The sequence below is a fragment of the Thunnus albacares genome, chromosome 16 (genome assembly GCF_914725855.1).
Source record: "Thunnus albacares chromosome 16, fThuAlb1.1, whole genome shotgun sequence".
Taxonomy (NCBI): Eukaryota; Metazoa; Chordata; class Actinopteri; order Scombriformes; family Scombridae; genus Thunnus; species Thunnus albacares.
The window spans coordinates 10157311-10176180 of record NC_058121.1 but is presented as its reverse complement, the minus strand read 5'-3'; the positions used below and the strand labels follow the sequence as shown (position 1 = coordinate 10176180).

The 18870-nt window shown below is 38.5% G+C and overlaps 1 protein-coding gene across 1 annotated transcript; it reads right to left on the bottom strand.

Annotated features, from left to right (window-relative positions):
- Positions 1 to 84: 84 nt before the first annotated feature.
- Positions 85 to 9595, bottom strand: rd3 (retinal degeneration 3, GUCY2D regulator). Its single transcript, XM_044329955.1, has 3 exons — positions 9019 to 9595; positions 6854 to 7170; positions 85 to 1641 (listed from the first exon to the last, which is right to left on the bottom strand). Exons 2-3 carry the CDS (start codon positions 7144 to 7146, stop codon positions 1269 to 1271), a joined length of 666 nt encoding a protein of 221 aa, XP_044185890.1. The 5' UTR covers positions 7147 to 7170; positions 9019 to 9595; the 3' UTR covers positions 85 to 1268.
- Positions 9596 to 18870: the final 9275 nt, after the last annotated feature.

Below are 18870 nucleotides of genomic sequence, written 5' to 3'. Positions count from 1 at the left end.
CAAGCCATCCTTTAATGATGAGCAGTGTCATCAGAAAATGTTAGCTGTGGCCAACTATATTAGATGAAGGTTTTTGTCATCGGACAGCTTCGAGAGTGGGAGGACTGCCAGCGGTCAGTTTTGTAAGTTGCATGTGGTTTGAACGCATTGTCAGCCCCAGTTTTTACCCGCTGACTGTGTCAATTATTCATGACCACATGATGACATTCATGGCAGCCCATATATGTGTTTTTTTTTGTAGATAATTCACCATTATGTTTCTATGGTATAATTTGGGAACCACAGTGTTATCAGTGTGTACTGATTTCATAGTTTTTTAAATGGGTACATTTTGTTTAAAATGATGCTTAATGTCTTAGTCAGAACATTGATTTCCCAAATGATATCACCGTTTTGTTTCAGCATCGTTCATTTTATTACATTTATATATAAAATACAATCACTGTTAGTCCCCCTGTGTCAAACCAGTTGAAAGCTTTATATGGATGGTGTTGTGTAACTGTTGAATTTTGATGTGTGACAAAAAGAAAAGAAACGGCAATTAACTGCTGCGTTTGACGTTGAAATGTTTCACTCAGAAAGATGTGGTAACATTTAGTGATCATTTCGTTGCATCTCTTCTTTTTCAACCAAACACAAGGAAAGCTTTCAGCCTGCTGACCTTGGATGATGAATTATTGTGCAGAGTCTTTTTGTGCTGTTGGAAGAAAACAAAGTGCAGTTTTATAGCGAGAGAGAGCATGACTCACTCTCTGAGCGACGTAAATGTCAGCACTCACTGTTAGCAAAAATTAGTCTCAAAACGTCCTCTTTGTATAAGATTTATACAGAAATCTCATGCAAAACACTCTGCTATGAAAGATCATTCACCTCTCAGGCCTTTTTGTGTTGTGTGATGAAACACTACCATCATATTTCATTTCTTCTGCAACATTTAGGGGTTACAAAAGCCATTATATAACATAAACATCCCAACCAGGCTACAATAAATGCCCCTAGACGCCAATACAGAATAAAATGTCTACAACATTTAAGAGGAATCACTGCAAGAGGTGATAATCTCAGTTGAAACTGTTGTCAAGGTGCAGAAGATTTCAGGAAAACACCTGACATTACCTTTTTAGATTAAAAGGTAAAGCAGTAAATGGATTAAAAACTGAGTTGGTGTCATACTGAAGAAGGAGGAGGATGGATTCCTCCTGCATTGCCTGGTGCAAAGTGCAGGACACTCATCTGTCCGACTGGAACATCACAGTCACTGTCCCACTTCAGACAACTTTACTGCTGTTTGCTCCTTTGTATCTGAAGTCAGGCATGCTCCACACCCTCTGCGACCTCTCCTCCCTCTCCATCCCTCTCTCCACGTCTTCCGACACGGTTTTGAGGTCGCTCAACCCTGCCCCTTCCGCCGCCGCCGCTGCTGAGGTCAGGCCCACTGTGCTGCCGAAGGGGTTGATCTTGATCCGGGACCTAAAGTTTATGAGGGACATGCTCATGGCGCGTTTGTTGTTCCACTGGCGGGCGAGCCGCTGCGCCTCCTGCTCCTCCTTCAGGTGGTCCAGAGCCTCCATGAGGACGGAGCGGAAGAGGCCGGAGACCTCCTGCGCCTCAGGCTCATTGGCCTGCATTACCTCACGAAACCTGTGCAGAGCCAAACACAAAAGAGACAGTGAGCTGAGAAATGATATGATAACTGATTGTCAGCTTGTCAGGTTGATGTCATTTTCTGCCACATTTGCTCCACCGATTTTACACGTGAAGATCAGAGTATTACTCCTGATGTCTTGAGCTCTGGAGGGAGCATTTAAAAGTCTGAGAAAATAACCTTGGGTCAGGCTTGAGAGACTTTTAAGTTTTGTTACAGAAAGCCCGTGTTACAAACTGGTGTGCAGTTTGAAAGACGTAGTCGGGGAGGGTGTAAAGACCAAGCGGCAACTACCACAGCTTGAGGCTAAAGCCAATGTAGAAGTATCCTAAAGTGCAATGTGACCAGTGGCTGCTAGATGCTGGCTCCAACTGAAAAAGGGTCAACTTCGAGTCACTTGTCAACGAGTCATTATGGTCTCAAACGCTGAATTCAGGCCCTCTAGTAAGAGTGCTCATGGTTATTTTGGAAATTCAGAAAGAGTTACATTAACAAGACCCTCAGAGGATGCTGTCATGCAATTTTTCGATGAGTTTAATGCTACTTGATTACGATACCTACTCTGTTCACGCAATTTAGCTGCAGTAGCTAATGTTAGCCCAAGTGTGCGCCGCTTTGGTCCAAGGTCCTCACTACAAACCGAAAAAACAACACTGACCATAAACAGAAACTCTGGGTTTCAAATTGGCTCCAACGAAAACCAATGAATGATGTCACACCTCGCTACATCCATCTTTATATACAGTGTAATGACTGATACTTTTACTGAATTGCATTGTGGGAAATGTTGTATTTAGTGTTTTGAAGTTTGATCCAGACTTTGAACTAAAGGACAGGATATCTTTGCCTCTGCTTCTTCGATTTTGACCTTTCTTTTAAAAATCTGTCTCTTGCAAGTCCCCCAACTTTGTGAAAGTGCAATACTAAATTGGTGCAATACCCCTTTAAAGAGAGGAGGAGAACTTTCTGTACATTTTTTTGTGTTCCTCGAACAATGAAGGGCCCTGACAGCTGCTGTTTTGCATCAAATGAAGTTCAAGTCTTACATTGGTATCCATAAAGGAGTATTATTTGGTCAGAGGTGCACAGAAATATATAAGCAGTCAAAAAACAGCACAAAACTGTGCATCACCCAGACGTAATGTACCTTAATTTAATCCCTATAATCTGCTCCACATGCAGGCACACACACATACACACAAAATCATACAGTTGGTAGAAAAGACAGCTAACCGCTTCTTTACACATGCACCAATCTTTCACACACACAAGATTAAACTGTATTCAATCAATACTAGAGTAGAAATAAAATAAAATTGAAAATTAATATCAAAAAATAGTAATACTGGTGCAATGCCACAAAAACAGCCTAAGACAGAAAAAGAAACTGTCTCACTGGATGCCTGGGAATACATATCTCTCATTTCTATCAGTATGTGCTGCATGTGACCTGAAGAATCAACCTGACGCCTGAAAACAAGGATTTTCAACCCCGGGTTTTATTCATGCTATGGACCAAAAGAACATCCACATACTGTATAATGGCTGATGTTATAAAAGGCAACCTGGATCACAGTCATCGCTCGCTGAGGCCCTCCTGCCAACCCCCCAATTACTCCTCCTCCTAACAAGAGGTGGTTGAGGCCTTAACAAGCCTTTAAATAGAAATCTATATTAGGGAAGCTGTTTCCCAGTAAGTGTTCCCAGTTAACTGTTGATTGGCTGCCTTTTTCTCTGCTGGGATCACAAACACGTGTTGACTCTGGAAAGAAATCATGTTTCTACACGATTCAGTAACAGAATCATATTTGTTATTATGTAGTTCTGCATCACCTTGTGCTTTTGATTTATTAATCCCAGTCATTGTTAGAAAGAGGCTATAATGTAAAAAAAATGAAAGTGTAAATAAGCTTTATTGAAGGAACAATTCATGATTGATTTGTGAATGAAAGTGTGGCTCCATCATCGAGATTCAAAGCACACGATCAAAACCTGCAGTCTCTCTCAAATTGATACACAGATCCTTTAGCTGTAATAAAGTATTAACACTAGATAATGACTGTAAGTTGTTGATCAGGTTTGACAAAACAAAACTCAAGGTCAACTTATTAACTTTTCCCAGAGATTTCAACCACATCTCTGTTATGAGAAAAATCCATCTGCACAGGAAGACCACAAAATGCAGTTGAAAGTTTCAGAAAACCATGAGTAAGCACACCTTAGGTATTGATATTTTTGATACTGTGAAACTAGTATGTATAATTTTAAAATGGGCCTATATTTTTCTATTTCTAAATGTTGATTTTTTAAAAATCAACACAATTCTATATGTGAATACACATATGAACCAATAAATTATTCTTTAAAAATAAATACCGATTGGGCCTTTAAAGACATGATTAATTCAGAATGTGAGCAAATAGACGAGCATAGACTCATCCAGATGCATAAACTACATCTGGATAATAAACAACTGAAGACAGCTGTTGACACCAGTTCTAAAAAAGTGAAAAGCTTTGGCAACCAGTTTGGGTCAGTGTTGCTGATTTGGATGAGGAAGAACAGATTCTCAATAATCATTTTTGATCTCTTTTTCTTTTTCTTTTTATTCATTTACTATTGCATTATTTTTTATCATTGACATTGTTTAATTTGGACCCTGGTAACACTAACAGTCACTTTGTGGAAGTTCATGATGATCCAAAAAAAGAACAACAAGGCTTAAAGAGTTTATAGACACGCTAGCAGCTCTGAGACATTTCACAGGATAACTGCTGGTGGTGCTACATGAAGGGGATCACCAAAGTCATCAGGATTGATCCTCTGGAGATCATGAATGTCTGAACAAAATTTCATGGGTCCATCCAGTAGTTGTAGATATGTCAGTCTGGAACAAAGTGGTGAACAAACTGCCATCCCTAGTGTGGCTAAAAATCAAGACTCTTCCACACAAGCACAGGCTGGCATTTGGAAAAACCCTCATGCACCTCTGTTACAGAGAGACCTTCAGTTAATTACACTTCACAGCCAATCTGACAACTGAGGACTCCACCTCTTTGCAGCTAATTAAAGTCAGAAAAACACTGGGTTGTCCCTGCTGTGCACAACACTGTGTGCCATTTCCACTTCGCTCTTAGCACCTTACATTAACACCAATCAAACTGCTTCCCAAAAATCTGTCATACCCTAACAAGACACCTGAGACCTCTGTGAGCAGCTTTCTGTGAGCAGATGCTCAAACAAGCTCAGGACGTCTCTGCTGCAGATTAGAGAACCTAAGCGTTATAGAGTCATGTGTAGGATGACAGAGAAGTTGGCCTGCAGATGAGTTTCCCTGACGAAACGTTCCCCCGTGTCTGCCAAAGAAGATGCTTAGTGTTTGTCTGTCCGTCTGTAACGTCTCTTGAAATCAAATTAACAGATTTCAGTGGAATTTAGAGGACACACTGGACTTGAGCTAAAGAACAACTAATTAAGTTTTGTGGTGATCTGGATCTGATATTTCCTCCATTAAGTGTTTATTTTTGGCCTCAACTATGAGGACTATGGGAATTAGACTGTATGTTAGTGGTGGACAATATAATGATACCCGTCAGACAACATAAATTTGACATTCTCCAGAAAATGTATTACATCACGATCATATTAGTACTGAATGTCAAATGACACACACAGTATTTTATATATAAGTGTAATTTTTATATAAATGTTGCATTTCCATCACAGATACATCTACTGTTATACAGGAATTTATCCACATCGCCTTCTCTGACTGTATGTCAAAACTTACAGGTGCACTTGCATGTTCAAGAAATTAACTTAATGTGAAATTTAAATAAATAATATTAACAGGTTTATTTTCCAGAGATGTTTGGACAGTAAAGACATCTGTCTTCCTGTAAGCTCCAAATCTGAGCATTCAGATTTCAGATGCAACTTTTTGAATTTTTCTATTAATTCTGAAGTAATGACTAAGTTTGACTTTGATATCGCATCCAAATTAGTTGTGTTTGAATTTACAGCTCTGAATCAGAAACTGTCCCTACAGTATATCTCAGGAGAATATCATGGCTGATGTCATAGAGTCCCCCGAGTTGCTTCATGACTCACTGTCTGTCAGCGCAAGGATTTGTCTGAATGACATCATCACTAAAGTCTGTTTCTCTGCTGTTCAGCTAATAGAGAAACTGGTTTAAGTTCACAAATTACAACCCAGCTGTGAAATTGTATATCGTATTGATAAGATATTTATTCTCTGGTGATAGAAAGTTGTACTATATACTATATACTGTATACTGTATCTGTTTCTACGAGCTGTTGGGGCTTCAGGCTAATATCTAGTTGTTGTTAATGTGTACCTTATGCAGTAGTGGAAGAAGTATCAGAGCCTTTACTTAAGTAAAAGTACCAATACAACAATGAAAAAGTCTCTATTACAAGTAAAAAGTGTTCATTCATCCAAAATCCTTCTTGAGTAAAAGCACAAAGGTATTGTCAACAAAATGTACTTAAAGTGTCAAAATGTCGCTCTGTGATTGTTTATATTGATCTATCAATGCAGAAGTAGCATTTTACTGATTTGATTTATTAATTTGAAGCTTTTGAAGCTTAACTAAGTATTTTATGTACTGTTGAGTAGTTTAGTCCAGTGGTTGCCAACCTAGGGGTCGGACCCCTTCCAGAGTGCCACAAGATGAATCTGAGAGGTCTTGAGATGATAAATAGGGTTGGAGAGACGAAAAAAAAAAGTTCTGTTACACGAATCTGTGTTATTTTTTTGTTGGACTTTAATCTTGCTTTTTTGTGAATAAAGGATAATTTTACCTCATTTGATTTTGAACAATTATTTAAATGAACCAGAACAAGGGGCCCCATCTGGACACTGATTTATAGTAAGGTGTTAAAAGCCAAAAAGGTAGGAAACAACTGACCAACTCTTTAGCGATACGTTATAGGCTATTCTATAAATTTGTTAATGTTTTTTGAGAGAAATTGTGAGAAAATGAGAAATTGTAACCTGGAAGAAAGTAATAATCGTAGCTGTCAAGTAAATGTGTAAATGAGATTTCCACCTGAAATCTTGACTGATAAAAGTACAAAGTAGCATAAAAAATGTACTTAATTATTTTCCACCCCAGACATTATATTCCTGTTCCTGTATTATTTGTCCACATGATCATGTTTTAGTGAGGCTTGATGTCTCCTTACTTGAGTATGACCAGCCCGCAGCAGGACGGGGGCACCTTGGAGCAGAGGTCCTCCAGGCCCAGCCTCTCTCCGGTGCTGATGCTATAGGAGGAGCGAGGCGTGCTGACCAGCCAGCTGTAGTCCACTCCAGTCTTGAGGCGCCGGTACTCATTCTCCCTCTCTTTCTGCTGCCTCTCCGCCTCCTTCAGCTGCCAGCTGAACTCCAGCATCAGGGTGTCGGTGACCACGTCGGCCGGGTCCCGCCGGGGGCTCCGGTAATAAGGCTCATCGTTCCAGCTGAACCAGGAGGCCATGGCCTTGTCCTCCTTCACAGCCCCCTGATGAGACGAAGGCAATCAGAGGGAGTCATCACATTGAAATAACTCAATGTGACCTCGAATTAAATGAGAGCACAGATTATAACTGCCGAGCTGTTGAAATGTTCGCTCAAATGAATTGCTTTTGAAGTGGATTGTGTTTTTGCAAGGCCGTGTGTGACCGGAGAATAAAAGGAGAATGCATACTGCGTTGTGTTTTCATATAGTACTCGACAATTTGTATCAACTTTCGCAGAGCTTGAAACCTGAAATCTATTAGACGAGACGAACAATACAGAGCAGTTATATTGAACATTAAAATCATTATGTGGTTGATTAAATGTTTCTGCTTTTCAAGGTTTTCATCTATAGCGCCGCATCCTCTGAAGTCTATTTCCACACCTGTGCATATTCCCCAAAGAGAACAGTCCTCCACCCCCCCCCCCCCCCCATCCACCTGCTCTTTGTTCTACAGGTGTCATATTCACGCCCACAGATGCTGTATTCAATTCAATTCAATCAGTCTTTTGTTTGCATCATGTTTATAATGAAAGCACAAAACACAGAAGAGCACTGATCAAAAGGTTTTAGCTTCACATTCACTACAAGGTCTTTAGGTTTCGGGAAAACTACATGAAAACATTTAATATTCAATTAATAGTTTAAGTCATTTTTTACACATACATGTCAAATATTTAATTCTAGCTTCTTAAATGTAAATATTTGCAGCTTTTTTGTCTTATGTGACATTAAACTGAATATTTTTAGTTTATGGACTGTTGGTCAGACGAAACAAGCAATTTGAAGAATTGAAGCATACACTGTGTATTTCTTAGCAGTAGAACACACATTCAGGATGTTTAGTAAGAAATCTCTTTATTCTGTAATACTGTTGAGGTTTTTTTCGGTGTCCGTTTAGTCTTGTAACTGTCCTCTTTTAATCTTTCTCTTCTAAAGTTGAGGCTGTCCTCCAAACCCTGAGTATTAACAGACACTGTATATGCTTGATATCACTGCATAGTGAAGCTGTTTTGGTGCTGTAGGTCTGATTATCAGCATGTGAGGAGAAAAGCTTTCACAACAAACAGACAGACTGAGATTAGTCGCAGCCCTGGTTTTACCTCCTCACCAAACAGTTTGACTCTGACTTGACTAACCCTTCAAAATGGAGTCAAATACATCCAGCCAATACAGTTTCAACACCTCTGTATGTATGTTACATCACTGACAGTCCAGTAGCTTGTTACTGCATGTTTTAATGATTGGTTTAGTTGTACTGTTTAAGGAATAAATAGATAGAATAATAAATAGGAGTAGGTCTGCAACTAACAATCGATTAATGACAATTATAGTTTTCTCAATTTATTGTTTGGTCTATAAGACATCAGTGAAAAATATCAGTCATAATTTCCCTAAGTCCAAGGTGACGTCTTCAAATGTCTTGATTTGTCTGAACAACAGTCCAAAACCCCAAAATATTCAATTTACTACCACATGAGAACAAGAAAAGCAGAAAATTCTCACATTTGACAACCTCTAATTCAAATAGTTTTCTGTCGATGACTAATTGGTTAATCAATTAATCACTGCAGCTTTAAACAGGAAATAGGTCAGCTGTTTATCTTTCTTGTGGTCACCAGCTTCTGGGACATCCAAAACCGACTCATTTCTCATGGTTGCGAGGGAAAAATAAACTGAACTTTCTTTCTGTCTTTCCATCTTCAATCACATCATTTAATACTTGGACTGCAGCCTACTTTTGACGAATATTAACGGCCTTTGCAGAGTCTTTGGTCATAACCAAATTATTGCTCTTTATTTCAAAGTAGGATTAAGAAGAAATAGTTTAAAAAAAAAAACGTTTCTTACCTCTTCTTCTTCCTCCTTTCTGAAAGTTTTCTTGGAGTCCAAAAAAAAAAACTAAAAACCAAAATCTGAATCTCAGTGTATGCTGCAGAGACAAGCCTAGCTGAATGGAAAGCAGAGAGAGAAGAGAAATGGATCCTCTCTCTGCACTCCCGTCCTCCTCACAGTCCCACAGAATTATCTCCACCTCTCTCCCCTGCTCCTCCTCTCCCTCCTCCTCCTTCTCCTCCACCTCCCAGGAGCCTCTCTGGCCTGCCTTTACTTGTTGCCGGAGGTTGGGGGCACCATCTCCAATGGGAGCCATTGGATCACGGCCCCTGATGAAGTGCTTGTGTAGCTTTTTACGATTCGCCGTTGCCATAGTGATGCTCCTAAGCCTATTTGTCCAGTGTCCACAATAAGCTCCATCAGCTGAAAGGTAGCTAGAGAGCGATGAAGAGGCAGATAAAGAGGACAGAGTGGGTTGAGCAGCGAGATGGAAAGAGAGAGATAAATCAAAGGATGTTGTTTTGAGGACACGGTTAGTGTAGTGTGGGCTCACCGTGACAACAGCTTATTTAAGTGGCGAGAGGCACAATATCTGCAAGAGGTCAGCTTATGTAAATTAGCTTCCCACAAGCTAATGAGTGTCACTGGCCCAGAACAGTCTTCCATGAATTATAAGAGGGTTGGAAAAGTGCTAATTGCAGAAAATGTTTCTTAGTATGTTTGTGTGTGTGGATGCAGATGGTGAGATTATATGGAGGCAGAGAGGGAAAGAGTCCAGATTGAATGTGCAGCGCTTCTTGTGTAGGTGGATATCAAGGTTTGTTGGTTTATTCTGTGTGTAGGTGTGAGCAGCTAAGCTCAGACGCTTTCCCTCTGCACATATATACACAGCACCCTTAAAATTCCCGTCACAGCTCCACCATAACACCATCCTCCTCCTCCTCCTCCTCCTCCTTCTCCTCCTCCCCAGTGTCACAATGCTAAATAACATGCTGTGTGAACTATGAACTCTGTTTAGTCACTGCAGAAACATCCACCAGTGTGAACAGAAAACCAGTGTGCTTGTCTTTTTTCTTCAACATAAAGATAAATGCTTTAAGTCAGCTGGTGTATATTCTAATAAATGATGAGTAATCCCTGCACACACATGCACACACACTCTGAGTCACAAATGTATTTAAATACACAAAGCTTCAAGCCAATGTTAATTTCAGTGTGGTTAAACTATCAAACCAAGAGTGGTACAATTCCAATTACATACAAGAACAGCTCAATCTGTGAGTAGTACATGCTGTACATGTCAATAAATACTAGTATAAAGACATGAAATATACATTTGACAACATCATCTCACCACATGTTCATTCAGTAACTTCCAAACTTTCTTTTTTTTTTACAATATTTTTTATTATTATTTTCTATTTCATCAAACTGTAGATTCTATATGCAATGCAGTCCACATATTTCATCATTCCCCCACTCCACAAAGAAACATACAAAAAGCAGTGCTGATATGATATAAAACAAGCCAAAATTATGTCTTTACAAAAAGTCCATATTTTTTGGGATGAAACATCTACTGTTTTGCATTTTTCATTTTCCAAATACAAGATAAAATGTGACCAAAAATCATAGAAAGTATGTCCGCTTTATTGTTTTCCAATGAAAATGTTCCAAACTTTCTGAGCAGATGAAGTTCCCCACTTGTCATTTATTTATTAGCTTATCCAGCGGAGACAGCGCACATTAATAATCATTGCTGTAAATGCACCATAGTGCCAACCGAGAGGCTGTTTTTCATCTGTGGTCATGAGAGTGTATAGATGTTTAAATTTCCATTTTATTCCAAGCGCTTTAAGGACTTCTCTCGTTTTGTCTTATCAGTTTTAACATTTTTTCCAACCCATGTGGAAATAGTAATAAAAAGGCAGCTTTATCTGCAGAGGAAGATCGCATAGAAAGCTCCAAAACAGCTACTAAATGGACCTTGTGGTGAGATTATTATTGTCAAGAGTGAAATTGGAAACTCATTGAATATACAACTATTAACTACATGACGGCAAACATTAAAATATTGAATATCATTGAAAAAATAAACAGCACAAAAATAAATCACCTAAACATCTAAAGACATATAACTCATATATATTTATTAGTATATGAACCTAAAATTAATGTATTGTAGATGTAATGTTTTATTTTCATCTCTAAGTGTAAAAGTTTGAAGGGTGAAAAAAACTCTTAATTTATGCTGTTTGCTTCTTCTTTTGCAACCTCTAATGTAAAAGGGTTTACTAGCTGCACTAAATTGATTTATACACTAGTGTAACAAGTTTTTTGTTTCCTCTTGAGCAGCTTTAGGTTGTAAAAATCATCTTATACTACACACTTATGTTACAGTATCACATATACTGTATATTCTGTATCAGCTTGTTTGAGCTCTTCATTGAAGCCCCACACTGAGCGAAATATTGGAACACAAGAATGTTTCCATTAAATGTAAATATCTTAAATATCTTGTGCATCATTTTAAACACATACCAAAGACTCAGCCTGGTATGTGTTTGGATGCTGGAAACTTGGGAATATCCAGTGGTTTAAATAAAAGTTACAACGTTTGTCTGAATGAAAGATGAGATGAAAGCTCCAAAAACTAGTAAGTGGATCTTCCAGCTTTGATGTTTTGCTTCATACAATTTATTACCACTTTCTACAACAGTAATAAGACCTTAATAAAGATTATGTTTGGGTTTTCAGGTTGTGAAAAATCCATTTGGCTTGGTATACCCCTCCAATTTGACTCCTTCCCTTCTTGCAAAAGGTTGCAGAGCATACATATATGTTTATTAACCATTCATTAGACCATTTGTTACAACTTTAAAACCTTTTATAAAGAACGCCACATTAAAATATAGTATAAATCTGTCTAAAACTGCATACAAACAGAGATCTAAAGGATTTGGTGGATTTAATCTTTATTACATCCCTGACCCTCCTTCTCAAAGCCAGATACCCTTTCTAGTAGTCTAACACAGGGGATAACCAGCTCATTTACAGTTCATTTTTCTCCTGCTTAATGACCACTGTCCCTGTCAAATAAAGGAAATTAAATTATAAAAACTTTGCATCCTCTGGTAGGGACTCAAGATGCACTCAAAATGAACAGTAGCACAATCCCGAGAGAGGTCACTGCTCTGGTTGTGTGTCTACCTCAGCTCGAAGGTGACAGATGGGCAGGTAAACTCCTGCCTGTAATCCAAACAGATGACAGCACTAATCCTCTAAAGGGATTCCCTCTATCAGCTCCTGAGCGAGCCCTGGCCGCAGTGCTCCGGTTGTGCGTCGCCAGGCACTGATGTTGTTGGGGAGGTTTGGCGGATCTGCTATGAGTGATGGGTAGACGCCTACGTGTTCTGATGCACGACACTTAGGCTTAGACCCCCACCTCAAATCATCTCACATGTTTGTCACCCACACTCTCAACTCAACTCAAATTTATTTCTAAATAATAATAATAACTTTATTTGTATAGCACCTTTCATACAAGAAATGCTCAGCTCAAAGTGCTTTAAAGCACATTTAAAAACAACAGTTGACCAAAGTGCTGTACAATCAAAATTACAAAAGCTGTGTGCCTGCCATATGCACAGAGTGCTCATATGCACACAGCAGGGTCACAGCAGGTGTTTGTGTCGACCCACACTGGATTACCAGATGGGTGGAATTTGCTGCATTTAGAGGGCAAGAACTAATTAAACTGATTATATAAGTCCCCATCAACTCAAAGATATGTTTTCTTCTTGTTCCTTCAGTTGAATGTTTGAGCTTCACGGTGCAGAATGATGTATGTGAATAGTTTGACACTAGAAGCTGTTTTCACATTCATCTGCTGAAAATGGAAAGTTTGTCTGAGTTCATTTAAATTCTGATTTTAAGGGGCGGTCCTATGAGCACTAGTTTGGAAGACAATTGTGGTCCAGTATTCAACTTACACAAGATGTCTCCTACTTCCATTTTCAGTGCACAAACACTGAAAATGGAAGTAGGAGACATCTTGTGTCCACAGTTAGACTTCTGAAATGAAATATATTTGCATATTTATAGCTTCTGTATTTTTTAATGAGGGAGAAGGAGTAGATGCCAGTTTTAGGATTTTAACAAGATAATTTTACATTTTTTGCAGAAAAACCATATCAGGCACACATTATTGTCCCAAGCTGAGTTTCTTTTATGTTTTTTAATACATGTCATGTTAAGAAGTATAAAACATACTTTCTTAAACTTTTGAAAAATCCAGAAACTATAATATGCAAATATTTTTCAATTCAAAAGTTTAACAAGGTGTCTCAGTGTGCACTGAAGGCTTCAAGTTTCCACATCACACTCATTTAAGTCACATATTGAACCATGATTGGCTCCCAACTAGTTGTGATGTCACAAATCCTGCCCCCCTTTAACTCAGATTTGGAAACTTTCCACCTTCAGCAGACGAATGTTTAAACAGATATCACAAACATCATTCTGCACGGTGAAGTTCAAACATCCGACTGAAGGAACAAGAAGAAAAACATTTTTCAATATTTCAATATTTTTGAGTAGCTGAGGACTGTACATTTGTTACCCAAATTGCCTGCACATGGTGTAATCCATTGTTATGTTCAGGAAAATGCATCTTTAAGTTTATATTCGACTCAAGTTAAGTATGAAGGAAGTTAAATATATTATTAGATTGTTGTAAATGTAGGTTGGTCTCCTGTCATATATACTCAAGAGATTTTAGATATCAGATATATTTTTAGATATTTTATCTCTTTACTTTGTCTATTGCCATTTCTTTTATTCCTATTCTGACTGTAATTCTCAAAGATTATGTAGTACAAGCAAAATAATAGAGGCATTACTGAGTCATTATTTTGAACGTAATGATTTTTTGGTCTTCGGCTGCTCTTTATTGTAAATGCCATATTCACTCCAAACTACCAACACTGGCCTCTGAAAAGCCAAATCTTCCTTTGAATTGTAAGTACAAGTCATTACTGGTAAAAACATAATCAGAAAAGGTATTTTTTTTAAATGGGAATTGTTTTTGTTATGCAGCTATCCATCAATTACTGCAGGGGGCGTCACATCACCATATAGACTGAGACTTCAAGTCTCTTTCCAAGCAAAACTGTACAAAAAGCTCAGTGATGAGAATTTGCTGTAAGTCATTTCCTTAGTTAGTGAACCCCGTATTTCTCTTATAAAAGGTGAAAAGATGTGTGTCTGATTTCTTTTATGTAACACAAACACAAGCAGATCCTGATATATAAACCTCATAATCTCCAGGAGGAGAGCAGGCATTGTCATACATGGACAGTGACTCAGTATGAGTCAGAGGGAAGCACAGACCGGTCACAAGAGCCTGAACAACGCAAACATTGATGTGATCTTCTGATTACGCATATGATGCTCCTGTCTCTCTCTGTTTTGTTCTGGATCAGACTCAGATGACATATTGTTTGAAAAATATATTTGACCTTTGTGAGACACATGAAGGCTTCTTGTTCCAACTCCAGGCACTTTAAAATCAAATTCTTTTTACTTTATTTGTTATGTATTTTATTTGCCTCATTATATTCTATTTTAATTGTTTTTATCTATATTTAAAGTGTTTTTGCAGATCTTAACCTTACGTAAAGCACTGTTTGTCTCAGTATCTGCACAAATGGCTTATTCAGATGTAGATGTGCCGAAGGGGAAACCTGACATGACCCTATACCACATTTTTAATAACTGTTTTTCTTTTCTGTTATTGAAAACCACTTTGTCATGTTCAATAAATTTGGAACAAGCCAGGCTTGTTCCACATTTCCAGCATTTTGACAGCACTCAAGCGCACCAATAGAGGGAAGATTCTCACCATTTTAACTGTTCAAAGGCGCCAGAGAAGCTGTTAGCCTCCTTATTTCTGTGCCTCAGCTGTAACATCTCAGTTTGATGGGGTTATAATCGTCACAGGTGGTACGGGTATTGTTATGCAGTTTTTGGGTGGAGAAAGAGGAGCTCCTGGGTGTGTAGAGGGAAAGAACGTTTTGTTTTGAGAACTCATATTTCTCTTTCTTGAGATAAAAAGGCTGAAATGTTTGATCAAATAAACAACACGCCATCACACCCACTTAACAAATATGATCCACGTGCACTAACACATTCCTTACTAAACTAGAAGGAAAAGAGGGAAGGGGGCCTCAGGTGAATCTGACAAGCAAATTTGTTTTACTAGATAAATATTTGCAGCTAGAGGTGTAGTTAATTAACATTACATCTTATATAACATAACCTTTTAGAGCTTACTGTGCAGCACATTAAAAGACAATCAGGCCTTTTCTCCTCTCCAGTCAGAAATAAGTAGCAAAGTGTCGTGGACGGGTACAAACTGAGCTGAATGTGAGCTTTGTTTGATTGTCAGGCTACTTCACATAGAGTTCCTGTACTCATCTGTCTGGCTTTGTGCACTCAACACTGAAGTGAACTGAGTAACCGTCACATGATGAGCTGAGCACACCACCCTGACACTGAAGATAAAGGTCTGTTCCACTGAAACTGACATTTTGTGCGGATGTTTTCGAGTTTTGAGTCCATTAACTTAGGTATCACTGTGTGGAACTTATACAAGAGTACTTCCATTTAATGCTATACTTTACTCCACTACCTTTCAGAGAGAAATGTTGTACTTTTTACTCCCCTAAATGTATCTGACAGCTGTTAGTTACAGGTAAAGATTTTTCATTCAAAGCTTCAGTTAATGAAGTTTAATGTTTTTGCAGATTAAACAACCCAAAGCAGTTAAAACTAGCTAAACCTCGACTGCATACAGCATTAAAATGCTGCATACATGTTAATACACTAATTGAAAAAAATAAATAAATAAAAGATAATTTAACCTTTTGAATGGAGCCATTATCCTTTAAAATACATTTGCTGATAATACTTACAAACTTTTAATCAAGCCGAATTTTGAATGCAGGACTTTTAACTCGTAATTAAGCATTTTTAGTTTTTACAAAGTACTAAAGTAAGGGATCTGAATACTCATTTCAACACTGCTTAGATCCAGCTGTCATCACTTGTGTGGTGAGATTAAAAGGACAAATGTGGAGAATTTTGGGTAGAAATGTGAGCAGGATGATAAGAAGGAAGGGGAGGGAGACGTCCTAGAAACAGAGAGAAAGAAAAGTAAACAGTAGGATTATGATCTAAAAAATATTAACGCACTGTAACTTAACTTCTGCAAACTAGCTTAAAAGGGTTTTGTCTTATTCATGTACCCACCTTCTGTCTTATCTGCCTCAATAAACACACCAAGAATTTCCCCTTGCTCAAACTCCATTATGTAATCCCAAAGCTGTGTAATAACAGACATGTTCTTTAGCACATCTGACTGGAATTGAAATCGACCTAGCTGCCCTCTGGTGTGACTATAGGGAAGGAAGTTCAGGGCAGATCACATGAGTGCGGTGAAAAAAACCTCAGTTTTGCTGACATCCCCTTTTTTATTGGCCTTTGTCCAGCGTCCCATTTCACTAGAAAAGCCTCTGTGGATTGCGTACTAAGGTCAGTGAATCTGCACTGGGAGCTGAATATTCTCATAGCTCATCATGGTCTGAGCTGTTGGATAAGCAGGCATAAAGAAACTGTAAAATTAAGCTCAGTCACTCCTCATAATGGGATAAAGGTGTAGCATTTACAAGTTAAATGTCAGTGATATCATTTATTATTTATTTATTTATGATCCATTGTTTTCTTGCTATAAATTCCTGAAATGAAAATACAAAGGATGGTGGAGATGGGAAAGATTCCCAGTTTACAAGCCGACATGTTGTTGGACAATGGTTGTATGATTGCAGAGTTGTGTGAGGGTGTGCATTCACAATATAACACTATATCCAATAAATAGGTTTATTTACCTTGAACAATGGACCTTGGCTGACATTCATGTTTGGTTTTCAGGCACTTATGTACTAGCCTAAATCTGATATATCAGAAAAATCAGTTTCCCAGTGTAATTATGTCTTGGATGTTGACGTGAATATTATTTATAAGTCAGAAACTGGTAATTACAATAACTCTAATAAGAGATTAGGGCAACAGTATTGACTTTCTTATCCAAAGTTAGAGTTTGAAAAAACAGTCAGTCCAGACAGTTCTTTAAGATAAGTAAAAAAGGATAAGACCCAGTTTTTCACCACTGCTGGCAATAGGTGGGGAAGGAGGAGGGGTGGTGTCATCTGTATTGTCCAGTTACCAGCATGCTTTTCCTGGTTGGAGAGATTATCCCCTTGCTGATATGTCAATCCTTTCAGATGTCCTTGGTCCACGCTCTTTACTGTCCAATAGTTAACCATTTCTCCTCCAAGTCACCAGCTGCATCATCCACAGCAGCCCAGCTGTTTGTTGTGCTGGATGTCCAAGTGGTTGTCTGCTATTCTCCACGACCTGCACCACATTAGGTCCTGCTCTCATCTGCCAGCCTTCACTCACCCGAGCAGAGTGCTTATCAGTGCCTATCCAATCCCACGCATCTCTCTTGATTGTGTGATGCACCTCAGGTGCATTTAGTGAGTGTCGTAATTGCTTGGCAGGCAAAGCAGGCTTTATTTCCTCTATCCCACTCTTCATTCAGTTTTAACCTCTGCCTTGCTATATTTTACGACCATACTTTTTCTCTTTTTCTTGTTGCTCCTTTTGCATATTTACCTGCCAGCTCATTTCCATCCAGGAATCCTCATGAATCTAATTTGTATTCCTGCCCTCTTAATTCTGAATATTGTTTGAGCTACATCAAGCACTTTGTCTTACATTGTGTCTGACTGCATGTATTTAATACTTGTTAGTGCACTACTGGAATCAGAACCTATCAAATTTGATTGGTTTGACTTCCTCCATCCAGCTTAGAGCTAAAATGTTTGCTATCTCAGGCAACTGCCTGTCTTCGACTGTGTCAGTGATCAAACAAAACAGCCAATCAAAGGTCACAGTCAGTATTCAAAGTGACCAATCAAAGGAAAGGAGACAACAGCCACTGTCTATTCCATCCCTGCCACCAAAGTCTCAAAAGTTAACTTGACAAGCAAGTGTTGAGCAGTTGTGAGCATGTAGGGAGGGTCAAGCTCAGGCTCATCACAGCCCAATGCTCATGGGATCGTATATGTGCATGCGGAGCAGAAATGCTCCCTCCCAAGGAAACTTTTCTGCTCACGGATACTGTTCTATGCGCTCATACTACGTGCACGTGCCTGGTTTTTATGTGCGCAGGTTTTGAGACTAATCAAACATCATACTTAAGTTAGTCCTGGAGGCAGGGGGAAACAGCTAGCTTAACCTCATTCATAAATACACCTATTTGCACCTTTATACCTCACTAATATTGCTGTATCTTGTTTATTTAATCTCCACAAAATAAAATTATAAAAATGACAATTTGTTCTTTTAGAGTTACATGGTGTAAATACTTGAGGAATGACAGTTATCCGTCCGCTCATCTCCACTGGTTGTTCAGCAAAAAATTCAAGTTGTTTCATTTTTTTTTAATGTTTGTGTACAGATTAAACAAACAAGGTACAATGGATTAATTAGTGAGCTTTAGAGGTGATAGTCAGTGTATTTTTGAACATTAGACAGAGCCAAGCTAGCTGTTTCACCCTGTTTCCAGTCTTAATGCTAAGCTCAGTAATCACGACTAGGTCTTTACGCACAAACATGAGAGTGGTATCTTCTCATCCTACTCACAGCGAGAAAACAAATACATTTATCAAACCTACATTAATTAATTCTTTTTGGTCAGTGGACAGCATATATTATCACCTAATTATGTTGCTAGAGCAAACA

Bases quoted from the DNA above. Each gene is read 5' to 3' on its own strand.
- rd3 (XM_044329955.1), bottom strand. From the start codon at position 7,146: ATGGCCTCCTGGTTCAGCTGGAACGATGAGCCTTATTACCGGAGCCCC. The intron at 1,642-6,853 runs GTAAGGAGACAT...GGCTCTGCACAG, and splicing joins TGCGGGCTGGTCATACTCAA to GTTTCGTGAGGTAATGCAGG.